General features: G+C 39.9%; 1 protein-coding gene across 12 annotated transcripts in view; it reads right to left on the bottom strand.

Moving 5' to 3' along the window:
• The window catches only part of NIN (ninein), a 93,179-nt gene that overhangs the window by 28,952 nt on the left and 40,785 nt on the right, over positions 1 to 23,442 (bottom strand). For all 12 annotated transcript variants that reach the window (XM_033108100.1, XM_033108102.1, XM_033108104.1 and 9 more), the window contains 12 exons: positions 18,506 to 18,545; positions 16,990 to 17,180; positions 13,003 to 13,149; positions 12,354 to 12,521; positions 11,623 to 11,759; positions 11,161 to 11,301; positions 10,732 to 10,906; positions 6,785 to 6,895; positions 6,313 to 6,402; positions 4,504 to 4,642; positions 2,140 to 2,261; positions 507 to 1,012 (listed from right to left, as the gene is read on the bottom strand). In XM_033108100.1, coding sequence (XP_032963991.1) covers positions 507 to 1,012; positions 2,140 to 2,261; positions 4,504 to 4,642; positions 6,313 to 6,402; positions 6,785 to 6,895; positions 10,732 to 10,906; positions 11,161 to 11,301; positions 11,623 to 11,759; positions 12,354 to 12,521; positions 13,003 to 13,149; positions 16,990 to 17,180; positions 18,506 to 18,545 — 1,967 coding nt within the window. The remainder of the gene's footprint in view (positions 1 to 506; positions 1,013 to 2,139; positions 2,262 to 4,503; positions 4,643 to 6,312; positions 6,403 to 6,784; positions 6,896 to 10,731; positions 10,907 to 11,160; positions 11,302 to 11,622; positions 11,760 to 12,353; positions 12,522 to 13,002; positions 13,150 to 16,989; positions 17,181 to 18,505; positions 18,546 to 23,442) is intronic.

Genomic DNA, 23,442 nt, shown 5'->3' with positions numbered 1-23,442 from the left:
ACCACACATATTAACAAATTCATCACGTTTTTGCTTCTTATTTAATGAAGTAGCACTGAATTCAACAGAGTATGAAGTGCCAAAGCCCTCAAATGTACCTGAGATTTCATATGAGTAAGGCAAGCACAAAGTAGTGTTTCATAACTCTGGGAGGAAAGCTACCTTTACCTAGAATCTAGTTTATAAATAGCCTTTCTCAGAAAACAACAGGACTGAACTAGGAAGGAACCACATTGAGGATAATCTTATCCTCATTGTAACCTTAAAAGATACAAGTCAGATACAAGACATACTTTACTCTTTAAAAAAAAAAAAAGTTTCAATAACCCCAGGGTTGGCCTATGTCAGCAAAATGGCAAAACAGGTTCAAAAACTAAAAAACCCAAATCCAGTCAATCAATGGGTTATTATGCCTCTGATTCATCAAAGTCTCCTTAATTGACTGAAACTTCTGACGCTCCTGAGGGACAGCACCCCAGGTTGCTCCATTTTCCCCGTTTTCTTACCTTCCCTCTTGAAGTTCCCTTTGGTGTTTTTCCAAGAGCTCTTTGCGTAACTCCTCTTTCTCAAGAGTATGCTTCTCCACCAGGCTTTTCAGCTGCTCCTGATGAAACTGCTCTAGTTCCTGAGTCAAGCCTCTCACCTTCTCTTCGGTCCAGGCACCACTGTGAATAAGCCCTTCCCTCTCTCGGTTAAAGTTTTCCTCCGCCTGCTCCAGTTTCTCCTTGAGCTCTGCCTCATGCTCCAGCCTCAGCTTCTCCTGCAGGAGAGTCTTTTCTTCATCCCACCTCATTTGCAGTTGTTGTTTCTCCTCCTCGTGTCTGCAGGTAGTCATATGTTGTGCCTCCTTGAGCACCACTGCCTGGCCCTGAAGTTCTGCAATTTGATTTTTAAGGTCACTTATTTGTTTTTCCAAGATGTGCACTTCATTCTCATACTTTTGCTTCATGTTCTCCTGCTCCTTTTCACAGGCAGCCTTGGTTTCACCTAGCTGCTTTTCATAATGGTGCACCTAGAGTCAGAAAGCAAAACCACCACAGTGTTATTCAACTCAAGGCCATGGAAATGCGATGGGGGCAGAAGTACTTTTTTGCTACAAGATATTCCTCAGTTTTCCCATTTTGTTTTAAACAATTCAGAAACACATTAAATAAGATATGTTTAAGTCAGGCATGGTTTGCTTTCCTTTATTTTAACTTGGCTGAATCTTATTAATTTCTGAACAACTCTATGAAAACTGACTAAACCTTCACAGAGATAGCATTTGGTCTTCCCAGCCATCCTTTCCAACTGCAAACTTAGGGTCTTAACATACTTAATTAAACTCATATATTTATTGAACACCTTTAAGGCAGTTTGCAGGCCTGGTGGGGACACAAAGTTGGGTAAGACTTGTCCCTGCTATTAAGGAGAAACCAGTCTAGACATGGTTATGACAAATACAAACATGTATACTACAAGGCAGAATAAAAAATATAGAAAGTATAGAAACAAGAGCTACAATAACCAGGGGATTCAAAGGAGGGAATAATCACATTTGGTGGGGGAATTCAGGAATGGGTTCATGCAAGAGGTAACATTTGATACAAACTCTGAAGGGTAAGTAGACTTTCAAGAAGTAGAAAGAAGTAATAATATAGCATATAACAGTATGAGCAAAGGAGGACATACTGATAAAGAACAGCAAACTGCCTGCTTTGGCTACAGGATAAATTAACTCAAAGAAATGGTAAATGAGAAAAAAGGAAAAATAAGTTGAAGCTAGAAGGTGAAGGGTTTGGGAGGCCAAGACTCAGAACTTGTACCTAATTTAGGAGGTAACATTACATCCAAGGGCTTTTTTTCATGTTAAGACTTTTTTTTTTTTTTTTTTAACAAGTTGGAAATAATGTAATGGCCATCAGGTTCCATGTTTGCTAGAAAATATATTACATTTTGGAGAAACTCTATGAGGAAAAGGCCTCGTGCTCGGTCTATGACACCACCCTGAGAAAGTGGGCTCCTGGCAGCCACCAAGACACAAGAAGAAATGTATAGACAGTGCTGCTCTACGAGAAAAAAGAACTGAGAATGTCCTACATACAAACGCTTGTCAGAGCTTAAAGAAATTAGAGAACAGGATTGATATGAAGGACTTACTTTATCTTCAAGCTCCAGTCTTAGGCGGCACAAGTCCCGGTGATGAAGTTCTTTCATCTGCTCGATGACCAGCTCCGCCTCAATGCTCATATTCAGTGGGTTGCATTCTTCAGAACCAAGCCCTGAAAACACATGACATCTGTTGACCCTGATCCTTCAATAACACAACTGGCATCTGAGGAGGGACATCTAGTTTAACAAAGGAATAATTTTCAGCCTAAATTGCCAAGATGAGCTCTACTAGGAAACAACAGAAGCCAAGAGAAGTCTCTTTTGTTTTCAAGCACTTGGGAAAACAAGAAAAAATGAAGGTGAACAGATTCTTTCAGGGACGGGCAGTGCACCAAACCGTAATAGAATGCATTTTTTCGAACGGTAGGTGGGGGGTAGATGTGGAAATTGGTCCTTAAATGTGATCTCCTCCTAATGAAAATGCCCTGAGTGAGGTAGTTTGGTCTAACCAACCAGCCTTCTATTCATCCAACAAATACTGAATAACAAATTAGCAGAGGGGCAATGTGGCAGGAGAATGAATGACCAGCTTACTTGCTGCTATGCCTTGAGGTGTTCATTTCATAGGTCAACATATGCAACCCCCGACTCAACATCACAGACGACTGAGTACTGTAATATTAATTTCTTGTCGTGCAGGTGGAGCCCCATCTTAAACTATCAGCTAAATTTTTTTTAAAAACTGATAAAGACTGACTGGGACTTTAAAATGAAAATAATAAGTTGGGAGGGTCTATGGGAGGAGCTAGGGCTTATGGGAGGAGTTCTCGCACCCTACATAACAGCGAGAACCCTACAGGAAGAACTCCATGTTTACAATAAAGTTCTGTGGTTCAACTTGACTTCCCTCGACTTCCTTGTTCCTTTATATGAATAACCCTCCATCTTGGCTCGCAGGCCAGTGTGTACACATGGCTTGCCAGGTCTGCATGCACTGGGCTGCAACCCTTCCTTTTCCCTGAATAAATCCTTTTTGGTGACAAAACACCCAGTCGATACTATTTTTCAGCCAACAAAACAAACAGGGCATAGTTCAGGAACACAGATATTGGCAGTTTGGGAAAAATTTCTCAATTCATCCAGGAGTTCACCTTTGCTACCGTGCACAATGATGACTGAGAAGGACACTGAAATGTAAAGGGTTAAGTTGGGGGCTGAGCTAATACACAGACAAAATGATTCTGTCCTATAGAAATCTCTTACGGCAGGGGACTCAGGAAGGTTTTCATGCGGGTGTACACAGGCAGATGGGAGAAAGGCGTAAGTCTAGCATCCGGAATTGCCAGTTTTGCATTGAGCTTTTGCTTCATATGTCATGGCATATCCCCAACTAAGAAGTGATACTTGGGGTGTAAACCACCCCAAGATGGTACAGCTTTACGTACTCATGAGGAGAACCACCCCCAACACTCGGTCACCTATGGAAAAGTTCAGAAAAACTTCTGAAATGTATCATATCATCAGTTGAGCTCCATCCTTACACTACAGTGAGGCCACAGACTCAGAGCAAAGGTCTTAAGGCCTCTCCCTGTCCCCTCCCCAACCCCCTATTTATTCTAGAATACGTGAGGAGAAGACTAAACGCTTTCAAGAACCTGTATTCCTGTAACAAGTAACAGTGGACACAACTATTTATAACTGGAGAATCAACACAGGAATGGAAAAATCAAACCACAAGGATATTTGCTTTACTTAAAAAAAAGAAAAAAAGCTTATTAGGAGCCCTTTCTGAAATTCAAACACACGGAAGGAAAAAGGCTTGAGAACAGGAGGGAGAAGAAGAGCTGATAATAAATGTAGGAGGATTCCCAAACAACTCTGCCTTCCAAACTTGCCACTCAAAATCTTCCTCAAAGGCACAGGCAACCAACACTTATTTATCTTATTTGTTGTTTTGCAGAGGCAATGCAGACATTTAGCACAGCCTGCATAAGAAAACCAAATTCTGTGGTTTCCAGCTGGCCTCCTCTCCAAAACCATCGCCATACCAGCTAGGCAAAAGGGAGGTTAGAAAGGGAGGATTCAGCAATAGCTCAGCCAAATTCTAACACTCCCAAGGCCTGGATTCTCAGACTTGTGGACAGTTTTTTTTTAAACAAATCAAATATCCCTGTGGTTTGATTTTTCCATTACTTTGTTGATGCATATAAAAATCAGATGGAAATATTCTCATAAAGACTTCAAGGACAAATGAAAAAAACAGACCACAAGTGAAATAGCTCAAGAAAATAGTACTGCCAAAGTCTTTTTTTTTTTTCGGTTGCCAAAGTTTTTCAATTTTACATTCAATCATGGTTCTAAAAAGAAAAGTCAATGCAGAGATTCTGAAAAGACAGGATCTGAATGGCTTACCCTGGTCAGGTTCAAGGCAACCACTGTTAACATCAAGTTCTTCTGACAGCGAGTTCTTTAAGGGAAGTCTGAAAACTTTGCCTTGTGTACGATATTCTTCCAGCTCAGACTGGAGTTCATCCACTTGGTCTTGTAATACCTGGAGTTTAAAAACCAACACAAGTCTTATATGTGACAGCAAAATCACGAGCAACAAAAGAAAAAATAGATAAATTGGACATCATCAAAATTGAAAACTTCTGTGCTTCAAAGGATACCATCAAGAAAGTAAAAAGAGAACTCACAGAATGGGAGAATTTTTGCAAATTATGTATCTGATAAGGGACATGTAACTAGAATATATAAAGAACTATTACAACTTAATAATAAAAAGACAACCCACTAAGTATTAGGCAAAGGATCTGAAGAGACATTTCTCCAAAGAAGATATACCAATAAACAAATGAAAAAGTACTCAACATCATTAGCCATCGGGAAATGCAAATCAAAACCATAACGAGATACCACTTCATACCTGCTAGGATGACTACAATAAAAAAGACAAACAATAACAATTACTGGCAAGGATGGGGAGAAATCGGAACTCTCATACTGGTGGGAATGTAAAATGGTGCAAACCCCCTGGAAAACGTTTGGCAGTTCCTCAAAAAGTTAAACATACAGTGATCCTGTAACCTAGCAATTCCACTCCTAGGTATATACTCAAGAGGAATGAAAGCATATGTCCACACAAAAACTTGCATGCAAATGTTCACAGCAGTGTTATTCATAACATTCAAAACAACTCAAATGTCCATCAACTAATGAATGGATAAATAAAATACGGTGTAGTTATACAATGGAATATTATGCAGCAACTGAAATGAAGTACTGATACATGCTACAACATGGATGAACCTCGAAAACATTATACATTGTATGATTCCATGAAATACAAAGAACAGGCAAATCTATAGATACAGAAAGATTATTAATTGCCTAGGGCTGGGATCATGGGACAGAGTACAGCTAAGTGGGGCGGGAGTTTCTTTTTGAACAACCTATGAGCCACCACATAAGGAAGTGATGTTTCCCTCATTTCTGCACAAATGCAACGTTCGCCTGAGCAGTTAGAACTCGCTATGCTTACCTTGTTAAAATAAATGTTTGTGGTTTAAGAAAAAAAAAAAATCAAATTCCTAAGCTTAGGAGAGTTATTTTTTTTAAAAAAAATCAAAGATTCCCATTATTTATACAACTTTTTGTCTCTTCTTGTAGGAATTAGTAATGATTTACTAGCTCAAGATTTGAGTGGTTTCTGTTTCATTTGCATTTTGTAAATAAAATAACGAATATATTCAGAAAAACAAAACCTCACAGGACAAAGGCAAATTACATCAGATTAGGTCTTTAATGATCAATCAGGAAAGGCTAATTTTGTGTAAGCACATCAACACGAACACACATTCCTCCACTTGGAATAAAAATACCTGTATTTTCCTCTAAGCCCTGGCAATTTCCGACCTAGATAAAGCAGACTTAAATGCAGTTTGTATGATTCCCTAATATTTCAGGATACTACAAATAATATTAATAGCTAGCATTTGGGTTAAGTGCTTACTACGTCCCAGGCTCTGTTCTAAGCACTCTATCTACATATATACACTCATTGACTCTTCACAACAACCCTTTATTTTTACCATCTTATAGATGAGGAAGTGGGGCACCCACGGATAAGTGACTTGCTCATGGTCACACAGCTAGGAAACAGTGAAGCAGGATTTGCACCTAGGCACTCCTCCACTTACGAAATTCAGTTCAGCCACTCACCCTGCACTGCTGCTCATATTCATTTCTCATCTGTGTCAGCCTCTCTTCTTGCAGAAAGAATTCAGCACTGCTGGGATCAAGATCACCAAACTAGAAAAGGAAATGGACAAAGCTGTCATTTTTCCCAGTGTCCTTCTTTGACTTATAACATACCAAAGACCCCAGTTTCTGGGGTTCACCCAGTCTCTTGAGTATGGCAAGAATGTGACATTTTAGCAGAAAAAGCACCAACAGGATGATGCGAAGAACATGCTAGAGCAATGTGTTCAACTAAGGCCGGATCATTTCCCAGTGCCATGCAGTGTTTCCCTCACATCCAACCTCTTAAATTATATCCCAGCAAAAATGGCCACTTCTGTTAGCCCCCTAAATAATTCCCTAATAGGAACCATCTTGGTGGCCTTGCTTCTGCTCTTCTGAGCAAACTACACTTGGGGCTGCATATTAGAAAATCAAATTTACACAGATTTACCTTTTCTGCTAACACATTTTCCAAATTCCGCTGAAGTTTATTTGTCAGATTCTCATATTCTGCCAACTTCTCTGCATTTTCCAGAAGCTCATTTTCTAGACGACTGTTTTCCTGAAGAAATTTGGGGAAAATAAAGAAATTTGGGGAAAATAGGTGCAGATTAAAAAATAAGCAAACCGTTGTACCATTTTATAGGAGGCATAAATCAGTGCTCTAGATTGAGAAAATTTTGCACATTTCAGATGAGACAAAAGTAAATATAAAAACTTGGTATTTATTTTATAACCCGAAAGTCTGCCTCCTTCTTTTTTTTATCTTACCAATCTGTGCTGTCCCATATGCAGCCACTAGTGGTCACACATGGATACTGAGCACTTGAAATATGTACAGCAAACTGAGATGTGCTGGAAGTAGAAAATACCAGATTTCTGAGTTCATAGAAAAACATAAAATAGCTCAATAATAATTTTTGTATATTGATTACATGTCAAAATGATAATGTTTAGAGATACTGGATTAAATAAAGTGATTTAAAATTAATTTGACCTGTTTCTTTTTACCTTTTAATGTGGCTATTTGAAAATTTGTAAGAAAACATAGGTACTAAACTTATGGACCTTGGGTTCAAAGAGCATTTTATGAATGACTCCAAAGGCGAGGGAAGTAAAAGCTAAAATAAATGAATGAGACTATATCAAACTTAAAAGCTTCTGCTCAGCAAAAGAAACCATCGACAAAATAACGAGGCAACCAACTGAATGGGAGAAGATTTTTGCAAACAGTGCCTCCAATAAGGAGCTAATATCCAAAATATACAAGGAACTCATACAACTCAACAACAAAGAAACAAACAACCCAATTGAAAAATGGGCAGAGGACCTAAAGAGACATTTCTCCAAAGAGGACATACAAATGGCAAATAGACATGAAAAAATGCTCAACATCATTAACCATCAGAGAAATGCAAATAAAAACCACAAGGAAGTATCACCTCACCCCCGCTAGAATGGCTATCATCAACAAGACAAACAGTAACAAATGTTGGAGAGGCTGTGGAGAAAAAGGAACCCTCATACACTGTTGGTGGGAATGCAGATGGATGCAGCCACTATGGAAGGCAGTGTGGCCTTCCAAAATTTTGAGGAATTTTGAGGTTCCTCAAAAATTACGAATAGAATTACCATATGACACAGCAATCCCCCTCCTGGGTATCTACCCAAAAAATCTGAAAACATTTATCCATAAAGACACGTGTGCTCCAATGTTCACTGCAGCTTTACTTACGGTGGCCAAGACATGGAAACAACCAAAATGTCCATCGATAGATGAATGGATAAAGAAGTTGTGGTATATATTCACAATGGAATACTATTTGGCAGTAAGAAAGATGTAATAGTATCGTTTGTGACAACATGGATGGATCTTGAGAGTATAATGTTAAGCAGAATATGTCAGACAGAAAAAGTAGAGAACCATATGATTTCACTGATATTGGCTATATAAAACTGAAAACAACAAAAGAACAGACAAATGAAGGAACAAAAACTCATAGACATAGATAATAGTTTAGGGGTTACCAAAGGGTAAGGGGGGACGCGGTCTCTAGAAGACGGTAAACAGGATCTAATATATGGTGATAGAAAGAGAACTGACTGGGTGGTGAACACACAATGTGATATATAATGTATTACAGAATCGTACATCTGAAATCTATGTAACTATTAACAATTGTCATCCCAATAAACTTTAATTTAAACAAAAAAAAGAAAGAAAATTTGAAATTACATATGTGGCTTGCATAGTATTTCTATTGGACAGCATTGCAGTGGAAAATTCAATGACACAAAAAACATTCTCGACATATTGTCAAATAAAAGAAAACTGGCTACAGAATAACTTGTTCAGATGACAGCAAAAGAGAAGTCAGAAAAACTACAGAAAGTAGAATAAAATCAATTTTCATTTAGTGATGTTACAGTTTAGTGTATATTTAATTTACAATTTTATTTTGGTTTAGAGATGTAAAAGCTACATATTATAGGTTTTTCATAATTGGTATGTTTAAATTATTATAATAAAATAACACATCAACTGAAGTCCACAAAATGTGGGAGTTTTTTTCTGTGCATATAATACTTGTTAGAGAGCTTTCCACCCACACTTGTTAAAAAAGAAATAAAATAAAATCACACAGACGCGCTATTTGACATATTTTCTATTCCAATGTTAAAGGATGATTGGAAGAACATTATTTTCAAAGTACATTTTGCCAAAAGAATATAGAGCCAATATATTTTAATACATTCCAGTTCACACCCTCACACAGCAATATGGAGTAAAAAAGTATGTGCTTGAAGCATTTAAAAAAATACTACCTCCCCCCACCAAATGCCAATTCTATTAGATTGGTGCAAAATTGCAGTTTAAAAGGTTAAAAATAATTGCAAAAACCGCAATTACTTTTGCACCAACCTAATACAACTCTAACCTTTCAAGGTATGTCTAAATCTAGATGTCAAACCACTGAGGAGCAATCTCAGTGTGTCGAGCCCGTGCAGGTGCTCTGGGCACTGAGGAATCAGATGCTGTTACTGACCGCAGGGAACGCAGTCTGGACTGAGTGGAGGGAGACGGCTATGGATACAATTCCCTATGACGCAATAGAAAATACCCTATTTCTGGCAAGAAGAAAGTGACATGGGAACAGAAAAGTAATTTGGCTTGCAGTGTTGGAGAATGCAGTGAAGGAGTACGAAAGCCCTCTACGGAACTGAGAGAGCTGACGGTGCAGGGGGTTGGGGGCATGGCACTGGGCGTTGCTGCCAGTTTCTGGGCTCAGAAAGGACAAGCCCCGTTTCAGGGCCCTCAGGGCTACCACACTGCACTTTTACAAAGGGTAACAGTGTGACTGTAATGTTCTCTAGTAAGGTGACTGGTGGCTCTATGGAGATTGGATAGATAGAAGAAAGGCTGCACAGTAAGACCACCGAGAAATCGTGATGAGAATTTTGAACCTATTTAGAGCCTGTGGAAATGGAGACGAAGTGGGTAAATCTGAGAGGCATTTCAGAGCATCAACAGGACGTAAGGACTGATGAGTGAGGATGACTGAGGATCACCTTTAGCTTCTATGACTTACCGCATATGGTGATATCAATTATGGAGAAAATTCAGGAGAGGAAGCAGTTTGATGGTTAGGGAGCGAGGATTAGCTCAGTTTTTGATATGTGGAGTTCTGGGAACCTTTCACCACCTCAATGATAGTGAATATTCCATACATATTGTTACATTCCAGATACTGTGTATGTAGTATCTCATTTAATCCCCCTATCAGTGCCATGGGGTAGGCGTCATGATAGTGCCCGTTTTGTACACTAGAAAACAGATTTGGGTAACTTGAACAAGGTTTTCCAGGAAGCAGTGGTATCCAGATTGGAACCAGGCAGTCTGAGTCCAGAAACCCCACCCCCCACCCCATCACTGGACTACACTGTACATACTATCTGGTGTAACAGTCCAACAAAGAGAAGGATCACTTCCTCTACTGAGGCATAGGAAAGGAGAGGAGGATGTATAAGGGAAAAGGCACATTTGGAAGCGGAGAAGCAAAGCTGGTGGGCAGTGTGGCAGGAACAAGGCCATTTGCTAACAGTAAGGGGTATGGAAAGGGCAGAGAAGGGAGAAGGCACCAACCAGGTGCCAAACAGCCCTGAGAACCCAGTGCAACTTCAGCGGGGGAAGAATAAGACACACTAATCAACACTGTTGGCAAACCAGAAGTCTGGGTACTCCTGGAACCTAGATCCCAGTGGGGGTCATGCCCCAGGTGGGTAAACTGACAGGAGCCCTCGGACTGAGCCCTGTGCAGACCTGCCCTCTTACAGAGCTGCATTTTCCATATGGTATCCCCAGCAGGACACAGATCACAGAGCTACTAGGGTGATTACCTTTAAAGAGAGGGCCAGGCGGTCCCGGATATAGTTCTCTTCTGTTTTTGCCTTTTCAATTTCCTGCTCAAGTTCCAAGCGCTGTTTGCCCACCTGTTGCATGATCTGCTCTCTCTCCTTTCGGAGTTCATGCTTTAAGGCTGCTATGCGCTCCTTGTACTCTTCGTCCAATTTCCTATGAGGAGGAAAGACCAACAAGCTGCCACCAGATCCTTCAGAGATCCCTATGTGGGTCCATCAAAAAATGGAAACACAGAGTCACAGAGATGGGAAGCAACTTGAGAAGGTATCTAGTGTATCCTGCTTTCCTTTAGCTTAGCCACAGCCAAGTCACTGCAGCCAGGTGTGGCCAAGCAGGCTGGCAGGCTGAGCCCCACTGCCCTGGGCCAAGGTGGTAGGAAAGGAGGGGCCTGGCGCTACCAATCGCACCTGAGATTGTACTCATTCCGTCGCTCTATGGCTGCATGGTGATCATCCACCTCTGAGGCCATTAGAGACTTCAGCTTCTCAGCTTTGTCCAGATCTGACCGTAGCTTCTCTTTTTCTCTGACCACTTGATCAACTCGCTCCCTAGAATCAGAAATAAATCGAGTTAAAGGGAAACGTCTCTCAGCAACAAGTAGACTCCCCCCCAAAAAAGCTCTCATCTGGCTTGCTTCAACACAAACACAAAACCAAGACAACCAAAACCCTTCCAACACAGACATTCCACAGCTCCCTTTAAAAACCTACATGCAAATCTAAGCTCTACCTCACTTTCACAGTGAAGGGATGATAGGAGATTAACCACATTTGCATAGAGAATAAAAGAATGTATGTCACAGGCATCTGAATGACCTGCTGGACAAGTAGAAAAGGGAATGGAGCAGGTGATCCTTCCCCCCAACTCACAGCAATTGCCGGATCTCAGCTTTAAAGCTGGCCAGAGCTGCCTGGTGAATGCCATTCTTGGTGACCAAAAGTTCATTTTCAAGAGCCAGTGTCAATTCTGTCAAGTTGATGTTTCCATCAAGGCTGAAATCCAAGGCCTAGAAATCAGAACAAGTTCAAGACAATCACAAGTTCTATCCTCTGAAAGCAGAAAATGGGAAGGCTAACAAACCTAGGGAACTGAATTTTACAGTCTAGAAGATGGATGATTACATTTCTTTAGCGATTGCTAAGGAGCACTCTTCAATCCAGAACATAACTAGGTTCTCTTTCAGGAAATGCTATCGGAACTTTAAATAAACACAATGGTATAATTCTAATCTTTACCAACTAGAGATCAGTTAAGAGCATTTCGCTTGTCAGTAATTGAGGGGTTGAAAAAAAAAGGAAAGTAGACTCCTGGTTAAAGGGGGTAGGAAAAGTTACTTCTTATCTTTGAGATCTTGTGAATAGAAGAATCGTGAAGGAGAAATCAAATCACGTCACAGTTTCAATACAAACCAAAACAAAAAACCTGAAATTATAGATAATGTAATACAGAATTGTACACCTGAAATCTATGTAACTTTACTAACAATTATCACCCCAATAAACTTAAAAAAAAAAAAAAAGTTTTCTGAAAAAAAAAAAAGAACTGGAATTTTTCAACTCTTCCCCAATTTCTCATTTTTCTCCCACTTTAGCTGCCACACCTTCAGAATTTCCTGGCTGTTCTCAATGCCCTCTTCCTGCCAGGTGTCGAGTATTCTCTCCACTGATGCATAGCCCATCCCGTCATCCAGGCAGGAGAAGACCCGGAAGCCCATGGTACTCATCATCGCCGATGGGGTCGTGGTACGTCGTCCACTCTCATCGAAAGACTGGAAGAAGAAAGAGATTTGAGCAGGCATTTCAACAAGAGTTTGGTCAACACCAAAATTAGTCAGTCCTGACCACAAGGAGCAGAGGCACATTTCTCTAACTTACACTGCTAGAAAAATGTCATGCAGTCCCTTTGATCTCCTTTTCCCAAGTGAGTCAAGAATGCAAAGCTTATCAACGATTGATCTGGTAGAGAGTTGACTGACATTAATGAGATGTGTCTCTACTTAACACCAGGGTTCTTCTTCAGCTAACATTAACGGGCATTATTAATCGTCTTCCCCCTCTCTAATTTATGGTTATTTCTCAAAGCCCAACTTTTTCTTCCCAATGGTTTAGTCTTTCTCTTTCCTTTTTTTTTTTTTTTTTGCTTCTCTTTCTCCTTAGTATTCTTCTTGAAACAACAGATTAAGTCGTTAGAAATTATTCAAATGGTTTAACTTCTACTCCTAAAGAAACCACTTCCTATTTATTTCTTACCTGCATGGAGAGGTGCCTTTTCAATTGTCTATATGGAGTAGATGCTGATGGTGTAAGAGATTTTCCATTTTTGAACAGGCCATAGAAAAAATCTTCTACACTCATTGTACCATCAGGATCAAGATTATGGAAGACTTCCTCAAGCATCTAGAGAAGGGTAACCATATAAATTTAAATATTTCACTCAAAATAACACAAGGCCCAAAGTACACTTCTGGCCAATAGAAACTGGCACCACTGTTGAGCCCCAGGACTCCAGAAATACATGTCCCTTTATTCTCATTTCACTGAATGTATTCTCCTTTCCAGTAATACATCCTTCCATCTCACACAAACTGAACAAAAGGCCATTTTCAACATCTTCATAATCTTTACACAATCTAGCAATTAACTGTTTTTCTCTTTTACTCAAACTTGTAGAACAGGTAATCTCTAATGTTACTACACATTATTCTCACAAAGTAAAACATTACTTAAAACTATAAAGATACAGTTACCCAGTGTTGTAACAGTAAAAATTAGTTGGACATTAATTGAGCAATTATACTGTGGTGACTCTACGATATTGTGTTTCTATTGAATTTTTGAAATTGGTGTGTTAGCAAAGCAAAATTTAGTCTGGGACAGATTGCAATGATCTAAGAGTGTGGGTCTGAAACCCATGACTTGGGATTTAGAATGTTACTTGGAATAATACTGTATGTTTTGGGTTTTTATTTGTTTTAATGCTTTAGTACAGGAGAAACAAAAATTAGATAAAAAGGATTTTGTGTGCATGCAGTAGAGGGTTCCAAAAGATGTCAAGAGAAAGGAATTTTGCCTGGCTATTTTGTACCCTCTGACAGTAACCAAGTAGTCCTCATCATGTATTTAGGGAAGGGGAGACTGGACTATAGTACCTTCTAGAGGCTTGCCTGGGAGATGGTTTGTTCCTTAGCTCAAGAGAGGAATGGAAAGGGGAATTAAAGCAGATGAATCATTGACACCACAAAAACACGGAGGGAAGGCAAAGACCTTCTTCCTCCTGGCAATCAGATTCCTCTTTATTTGGGGGGCTAAAATTGTTCTATAGGGATGTGTCTCCAATTACAAGACAGAAATCACCCAACGGTCTTGTTAAAATGCAGACTCTCATACAGTTAAATCTGGGAATGGGGCCTGAGATTCTACATTTCTAGCAAGCTCTCAGGTGATGCCCATGTTGCTAAGCAACGAGGAAAAAAAATAAACAACACATCTACGCTTGTTGCATTAGCGCTTACAATTAATTGGGTCCATTCTAAGAAAGACCTCTTTATAAGACATCATCAAATTTTCAAGATTCATTTTGTAAGTCTGAGTATTGCTAGGATTCGTGTCACCTCAGAATTGTTGGTTTTATTCTTTGTGAAGTGCTTGAGGCATTTCCTTTATCTCAAATGTTTTTTTCCAATTCATATCCAATAGGAAACATCTGTCTCTATTCTTATGTTTATACCCCTTCCTCTGAAGAGGACTCTAAATCAAGAAAACCATTCTAAAGAATGGAAATCTTTGGCAGAAGCAACAGTTCCTAGTAGAGAATTGTGTAATGAAACCAATGAAAAGGTATTGTGGGCAAGATTCTGACGTCAAGATCCCTTAGTGTCTCGGTCTTATCAACCAAAAAAACACTCCCATCGAGGACTAGCCTTTCAGGATCATTAAACCAGAAGTCACAGTAAAATCCAGGTGTGCTGACTGAAGTTAATAAGCATGTTTTGGCTCTAATCTTAGCTCCACACTGCTTGGGCTTGTGACCCTGGCCAAATCAATGCACAGCTTCCAGACCAGCTAAACACCCATCACCTCATCCACTCAAAATGGTAGAGCGAGTGGGTCTTGCCAGTTATTGCATGTGGGGTTGTAGGCAAGTGGTGAATAAAAAGGATGTGGATGCAGAAGAGGGTGGATGAGCAGGGTTGGGCTGAAAGGAATGTAAGTCAAATAAGCAACAGGGGCACCCCTGCAGCCTGTGCAGGAGCCAAATCCAGAACTTTGAGGATATTCTTACTCCCCATGATACACCAGCCAGGTCTTTGGATGGTTGATTTCCCAATAAGAAAGTTGCAAAATAATGCACTAGAGTAGGGACCATGAACCCAAATATCCAGAGAGGCCAGGAAGGTGATGTAAACACCTGGGGCAGGATGGTCCTGAGACCTTAGAAAGTAGTGCCCCTTAAGGCAGTGAACTGAACGCATGAGTGCACTGTCGTGTCCAAAGGAGCGAGGCACTTCTCGCTGCCAGCAAAATGGAGCCAAATCTTCTGATTTTCAGAAAAATGTCCTGATTTTCAAAAGTGCAGCAAGAAGTTCGATTTTTTAAACATGGGACAGGCCAAATAAAATAGCTTTTGGGCTATATTTGGCAACTAGGGTGACAGTTTGCCATCCCCGCCCTACAGATGTCCTTGCTTTTGGAAAGCAGAGTACTAGTTACAGCTCTAACACAGTGACTCCAGCTCCCCCTTCATGGGAACAGCAACAAGCAGCAGTGATCTCACTTTATCTATGAAATGAGAGGGTGACTAATCTAAAATTGCTTTCAGTTGTAAAATTCTAAGATTCCACAATGTATCTTGATGAGATCATCTTGAACTTTCAGCTCTTCTGTGGTCCAGAGCTAATAATACAAAGTACTATAATATTTTGTGATTTTTGGGGGGGTTGGGGGACACTAAATAAAAGCTATATTCCATAAGCAATCCTTTACTCATCTTTAGATCAGAGGAAAATAACTAAATGTGTTACTTCTTTTCCCAGGTTCTGGAAACTCCACCACAAAAGATGAAACTCCCCGCAAATGATTACAGTTTATTCCAAGAGTTGTTCCTAGATAAATAATCCAAGTTTGTGCAATATTTCTTGGCAAAAACAACCCAAGGTTCTACATACTGCACGGGTTTATAATTTGGGAGGATGCATTCAATTTTATGACTCCACAGCCACCACTGAAGAATAAATGAACACCAAGCCATGAAAAGTAGTCAAAAACTATATAACGGTCACATGTACAAGGAAGAAGGGGTAAAAAAATGTTTCTGCAAGCCAGGCTACTTGGAAGCTTTTGATGATAAATCTCTTTCTGGTTTAGGAAAATAATACCACTTATCCCCTGAGCAAACAGAAAGCATGGTTTCAAATATCATTATAATCAAAGATTCCCAAAGCTGCAACTGTAGCCCTAACCTCTAAGCCCCTTATTTTCGGCTCTTTGAAAGACATATCTTGGAATCATTTATATTCTTACGTTTCATGACTATTCATGTGCCCGGTCCTGCCTGTTCACCACTTAAATTTTCAGAAAACGTAAAGCTCAGAATTGTACCAAGCAAGAGTCTTTGGGGGGCTCCTTCAAGACTTTCTGCGTATCTTCGAAACCACCAACCTACCCTTTTCCATTTCCTCACGACTGGAATGTTGTGATGGCTCCTGGCTGGTCTCCTAACCAGAGGCTCTCTTTATACAACATGCCCCATAAAAGAAGCCCAGACCATCCTCAGCAAGTCAGTTTTTCCTCTACATTAGTCAGTTTTCTGAAAAACCCAGGGATGATATTGAGATCTTCTCTTAAAAACTTAAAACTCATCTGCCTGGACTTCAAAATATTCCTCCAACTCAAATCTACTGAATTCCCTGCTTAATCCTTCCTCTATACCTTTCCCACATTCATATTTGGAATGCCACGTCTACAAATGTATCTGACATCATGGCTGCTCTGAGCTAATGTGATAATGGGGGGCAAAGTGCTTAGCACTAGTAAGTGCCAGCTATTGTCCATTTTTCTTTTTTACAACACATGAGCTCCTCAAAGACAGAATTTCATGGCTGACTTCCTAGGAGAAAAAGAGAATGGAGTCTCTAGAACATGCTGCAGGAGGCCGATATATGGCTGTTCCTATCCTGTGGCCAGTTTATCTTTTATCGTGATTATTATTCCTGAATAAAAATAGGATGCCATGCTTACCTCTCCGTCGACATTCTGCAAACCATACTGCTCGCAGATGGAGACCAGCTTCTTTCGGTTCAGGTGACCATCACGGGTAATCCCCAAATCTTCACAAACCTCCTGCAGTTTTTCTTCTATCCAGTCTTGGGGAGGGGAAGACCCACTTTGGGAGGCATTCAAATCATCTGGATTCCAAAATTTTAACTGGCCTGAAGTAAAAGCACATAGTGCGTTGTCTCCAAAGGGATTGCAAAGAGAGAGAGAGACCTATTCTCAAAGAAAAATGTTCTTTTTGAAAGTAAATACTGTAAGACAAAGACTATAAATGTTGATTCCATTTTGATATGATTCTGAAGTTCAAATGAAATGGAACCATAGGTTCTTAGGCTGCTACTAGAGCAAACAGGCACTTATTTGTTCCCTGGCAGTCATACCCGTGTAAGAAATATCTCCTATGCGGTCATGCCAAGATTTTAGTCTTGTTTTATTCCAACTGAAAACTTGCACAGGCTTAGGCTTTGGTGTGATCGGAAGAGAAGGCTGGTTGAGAGGCTTTCCAAAGAGCTTAATATACCTCCATTAGAGCTACCAGACTTTGTTATCTCTACTTTCTTTCTAGTCTGAGCACAAGGCCTGCTTTCATTGAAAAGAAAATAATGTCACGATAAATATCATAAAATAATCAGAAAAGTCTCAAGATTAGCCTGCTCTCTAATCTTTGCACATATGAATATCCTGACCTGAGAACAATCCAGTGTGAAAGGATAAATGGTCATAAGCTGCAAGTTACTAATTATCTATACGTTAAGGATAAGGTCTATTTGAAGACTTGAGGATCAAACTATGTGTTTTAAAATCAAAATTGATTTATCTTCCATTAAAAGTTCTCAGTTCTAGTTCAATTTTCCACCTACCTACTAGAGATTCTGTAAAATTATTCCTTAAACATGAGATAATTACTGACACCATTTTGTGTGCCTGGGAAGAGCATTTAGTGCTACCCCTGCTATTTATTGACGAAATTAAGCCCATTACTGCTGTGTCTTTCCTGGTTGGAGACCTAGAGAACAAGTTACAAATAGACTTAAGTACAGTTAACCCAGGGTGGGCTGTGAAGCCAGACGAGGGTCTGTCAACTGAACGACAGTGCCATCTGCTGGCCAGAAGGTCAACATGTTTTGATGCTTCTTCAATACATAGAAAATTTGTCAAGAGATAGTCACGAATTAATTTAGGACTGTTCACAGATTAATTTCAAAGTCAATATAAGAGAGTAATTGACCCATAAGTGAAAATCTACATCTCAGTTGCCATATCTCGCATGATGTTAAATGTTAGGGTTTTAAAACTAGGAGCTATCAATTGGGAATGAATTTTTTTGTTGCTGTTGTTCTTCAAGTTACTTCGTAGCTGGCCCCCAGCATGCAAGGCTACAAGAAGAAGGCTAAGAGATGGAGCAAGGCGGGTGTGGAGTGTGCCCTGTGAATGTCTGTCCCTCCTTCCAGATAGGCCCCGACACACACTCAGTTCCTACCTTCCGCTTCATACTCCTCACTGTGTGGCGTCTTCCAGTGCTACAGAAGGCAAGAAAAAAAGATTAGTGTGCTTTAGAATTTACTCAGTTTTTCCAAGACCAGATCACTTTCTGCTCTGAAATCATCATCTGAGTGAGTCACACAGTTCAGGACCCTCTAGTGCTTTCTCATCAGTCAAGCAGCCAATTGAGAGGAGACTCCTAAGAAATACTACATAGAGCCTTCTGCAGTATTTCACCAAGGATTTGCCTTTCACATTGGTGAGGTCACTTACTCAACAGCGAAACCTATCAGAACCAATAAAACCAAGCCAGAGCAAATATTCAGAATCCATCAACCAACAAGGGTTTATATGCATGCATTTATGGATTCGCTCTTCAATAAATGTTTATTGGTTTCCAGGCATCACACTATATCATTGGGACACAAGTATGAACAAGACAAACATATTTCTTGCCTCGAGAAGTTTATATGCTAATGGAGACATGCAGACAAAACAAAACAGGAAGTACAATATTATAGTGTATTAAGTGCTAAGATGGGGAAGTTCAAAGATGCTTATGAGGGTACCTAAATGGGATCTGCAGAGATCAGAATAGACTTTCTGAAAGAATGTCTACACTGAGACCTGAAGGATGAGCAGAAGACAGCCAAGTGAAAAGAAAGGAGCATTACTGTTTGCTGAACCATGGAAGCAAGAAAGAGCAAAGTGAAGTCATAGAGATGCAACCCAAAACAGGTAGGCTAGAAAGCTCAAGTTAAATAAAATATACATTACTGGTAAATTACATTAAAAGCAGTGAAATTTATCTGGGCCATTGTGCCCTCTTATCATGCTATGTTACTACTGGGTCTTTTCCAAGTCACAGCATATAGTTGTGGTTTGTGTTAGTGCACAAAAGCACCCAGCCAATGGGTCAGAAGTCAGAACCAAAATCCATGTCTTGCTCCACTGGCCAAGCAGGCACACGTCTGCTTCAACCAGTGGCAAGAAGTGGGTCCGCAGTGGCCTTTGGCCCCACAAGCAAGCTTCCTAATCACTCCTGTTGGAAGGTTCCACAACCATCACAGGGAAACCCTGTTGAGAAAAGGTGTATCTCCCCATTCCAAATCCAGCTGCTATCTCAAAAAGAGCCAATTTTATGAATGAAGCTGCCTTTGACAACAAATAACCAACACATTCTCTGTGATGGCTGAACTGATTTCTTAGAATCCTGAAGTAAACTCAACAGGAAAAAGAGCCTCATTACTTCCTGCCTCCAGACCTTGGATTCCTCATGGCAGACGGTGTGCCACCTAAAATTCTTAGATTACACGTCAACTTTCAGTAGTTTCTTCAAGTTGATATGAGTTGAAATACTTCTCTCAGGCAACCTAAGCTCCTCTACTCTGTTCCTCTCCACACTCACTTATGCTAGTCCTCTCCTTGTAACTGAAGAACCACCATCTATCAGGGTTTCACGGTTCTATATTTTACTTAGATACTGAAGATAGCACCAAGTGAGAGAGTTCACCGAATTTCGCCACACTAAACTGAAACCACAAACTGACAATGCTGAGATGGATTCTTCTTACCATACAGAAAAGACATAAAAGACCGTAACTAAAAATATATAAATTCACTACATCTCAGATTACTAATGAAAGTTACTGAAAGTTACTAATACCCGGTAAAGTTACTAACTCATGGTATCTGTGGGAACTGAATTAGTGCACAGTATGATTTTTGCTTGTTTGTTTGTGATTACAATTTTATTTGCCCATATTTCCACATAAACACATCTCCAACCTGGTGGCTGTGTAAGGCATGGTGGGGGTGGGGAGGGAGCAGTGTAGTAAATACTGCTCCATAGATTTTCTTACATTATTTTTTCTGGGTAGAAGTCAACAGTTTTTATATAGAAAGTCTTAAATCAATAAAGCCCCGCTAATAAAAGCATCTTGCCTGTCTGTTCCTTCATCTTTATTTCTTCATCCAACAGAGCAAATAATTTAAATGCTCATACTACTTTGGCACCCCAAATGTGGAAGCTCATTATTCAACATGTAAGTTGGAAACACCCTAAAATGAAATCCATTGAGTTCACCTAAAACAAACAAAATAGGTTACTAAGGTGATCTAAGAACCATTTGGTCAAAATAAAACCTACCAAATTACAAGCAGGGGATGATTTTTCACAGCACAAACTGACAGGAGGAAAGGCCAGAGAACACGTGTCACTGGGCTCTGTACCACTGAACAATAAAGGGAGCCCGTGCTGGGAGACAGTTGGAAAAATGCAAACACACACCTTCAAAAACTTCTTGGTAACAATTCCTAAAGCAACAAGGTATGTATCTTGCTACATAAAAGTTTATTTCTTACATTTGCTTACTTCTCAATTCATTTTACAATAGTGAGCAATTAGTTCAGAGGAACAAGAGGCCACAATATACTATAGCCAACATCTCCCGAGTTCCTGGGACTGTCTGCAGGTGTCTGGTTCACTCCCCAGAGCAGTACTTCCCTGCTGCCCTCTTTTCCTAATTCTCACCCCTAACTAATAAGAGATTGAGTGTGGGGGTTACAGCACAGACATGGGAGGCAGACTGCCAGGCTCTAAATCCTGGCTTACCTACCAGGTTGTGTGTGGACAGTTTCTTACCTCAGTTTCTCCATCTATAAAATGGGAATAAAGAAATATATATTTCACAGAGCTGGCTAAAATGCTTAGAATTATGCCTGGCACATAATAAGCACTATAAAACATATTATTTTTATTGGACATGTGTTTATGTAGCACGTATTATATTTATGTTTGCATTTTTTTCCCATTACCATGTTTAAACTTAAAGCATTAATTTGGGCGGCCCTAGGGAGTTATCAGTTATTCATATAAATTTATAAGAAAAATGCCAAGTCTTCAGGAAATATGCAAAGAATATAAACAATTTGCTCAAGGCAACACAATTAAACAAATATAGGGAAAGATTCATTTCAACCGCAATCAAAGAAGCATGAATGAAAACCAAAAAATCACTTTGTTCCCTTTAAATTAGCAAAGTATTTAAGATATGAATCCTATTACCATTAAGGTTATGATTTAAAATAGGCCTGTTTATGTGTTACTGGTAGCAATGTAAATGGATATTACCCTTTTAGTAAAGAAAATGGCTTAATGTATCAAAACCCATTAAATGTTTATGGTCTTTGAACCAATAATTTCATCTGATTTCCAATGGCAATAAAATCAAAGAAAGAATAAATATATATGCATAAATATGTACAGTTAGCATTTTTATGAGTATTGAAAACAATTTAAGTATTCAACAATGGGGTATAAAAGTATAATGACACATCATAATGTAGTCATTAAAAGCATAATTACAAAACCATGTAGGCCTATGGAAAAACATCTTATAAAATGTTCAATGAAAGACCATATAACAAAAATCCTGGGTGCCTGGATGGTTCAGTTGGTTAGAGCGCGAGCTCTCAACAACAAGGTTGCTGGTTCAATTCCCGCATGGGATGGTGGGCTGCTTCCCCTGCAACTAAAGGTTGAAAACAGCGATTGCGCCCTCCACAACTAGATTGAAAGACCATGACTTGGAGCTGATGGGCCCTGGAGAAACACACTGTTCCCCAATAAAAAAAAATAAAAAACAAAAAAAACCCTATCTACACTATGATTACTGCTAACAGAAATATGTATATAATTAGAAAAAGACTGGAAGGAAATAGAAATAATAAAATAGATACAGTTGGTTGAGGGAATATGGGAAACAATTTTATTTCCTTTACTGCTATAAATGTTGTTTATGCAATATAAATAGGTCCAACTTCACTATTTCTTTTGCCCACCTGCCCTCAAATTCTCACTACATGAATTTCCTGTGACCTGGGAGTGTGGAGAAAGGGAAACTTCTCTCCCCTCCTTACAGGTACGTACCACTGCAACGTCTGCAATGTCCTCCAGCACTGTGACCTGGTACGAAGAGGCAAGGCTTGGAGGGAAGCCCAGTGCTGTTCAGGAGGATGAGAGCTGCTGATGCCAAAGCCTCCTCAGCTTAGCGGAATGTGGAAAGAAAGCTCAGGGACACTCATCGGAGACCTACACCGGGGACTGTGACCACGACCATCCAAAAGAGGCATTCTTGAGACAACCTAACCCACTCGCCTCAGGCTTCGAAATCCCAGGCAGCACCAGCAGCTTAGATGATTTCACACAAACAAGCGAAAGGGTGGTGGGACTAGAGATAACTTGTTTTAAAATCTCTAGGGATACCAATTTCCCAAGCATTTCTCCCATGCCCCTGAATAAGAAACACAGATCCAGCTCCCGACCGGCCCAGCTAGGAGGAGAAGCAAGCTTATGCTAATTGCTGCATTTTCATTCTAAGACCACCTCAATTGTAGATGAAGTTTGCCATCCAGATAAAGAGGGAGGTAAGCACATGGTGGCTGAATATTTGTTATTAAATTGCAGTTGGAGGGTGGGGGAGGATTTAATTCATTCACAGCTCATTTATTTTCATTCTCACTGCCTGGAGCCAGTAGTAGTTCCAATTAAAAAGCAGGGGGAGAGGAAGGGGAAGGCAGGTTAGAAGATTGGGGGATTAGATCATTCAGCTACTGGAACACCACCAATAAAAGGAGGCATCATTCTGGAACAAGGTCATTTAGTTGCTGATGGTTTACCCAGCACAGTGAAAGGCTGGCAGGTGGCCTCTAGCCACAGATCAGCCATGAGCACTGGAAGGGAGATAATCACAAAAATCTCTGGGAAAGTAGGGGAGAAAGGGAGGGACAATTGCTGGGATGTGTGCTCAATACTAATTCACAAAAAAGGATTTTTAATTTTGTCCCTTGAAATCGTACGTAGCCTCTCACTGGAGAAAGAATGGATATTGATAAATTTTAAAAAATCCTTCTGAGGGACGTCAGCTACTCCTC

Source organism: Rhinolophus ferrumequinum, chromosome 6 (genome assembly GCF_004115265.2).
Source record: "Rhinolophus ferrumequinum isolate MPI-CBG mRhiFer1 chromosome 6, mRhiFer1_v1.p, whole genome shotgun sequence".
Lineage (NCBI taxonomy): Eukaryota > Metazoa > Chordata > Mammalia > Chiroptera > Rhinolophidae > Rhinolophus > Rhinolophus ferrumequinum.
Note: the sequence above shows the minus strand (reverse complement) of the source record. Positions and strands in the feature narration are given on the sequence as shown.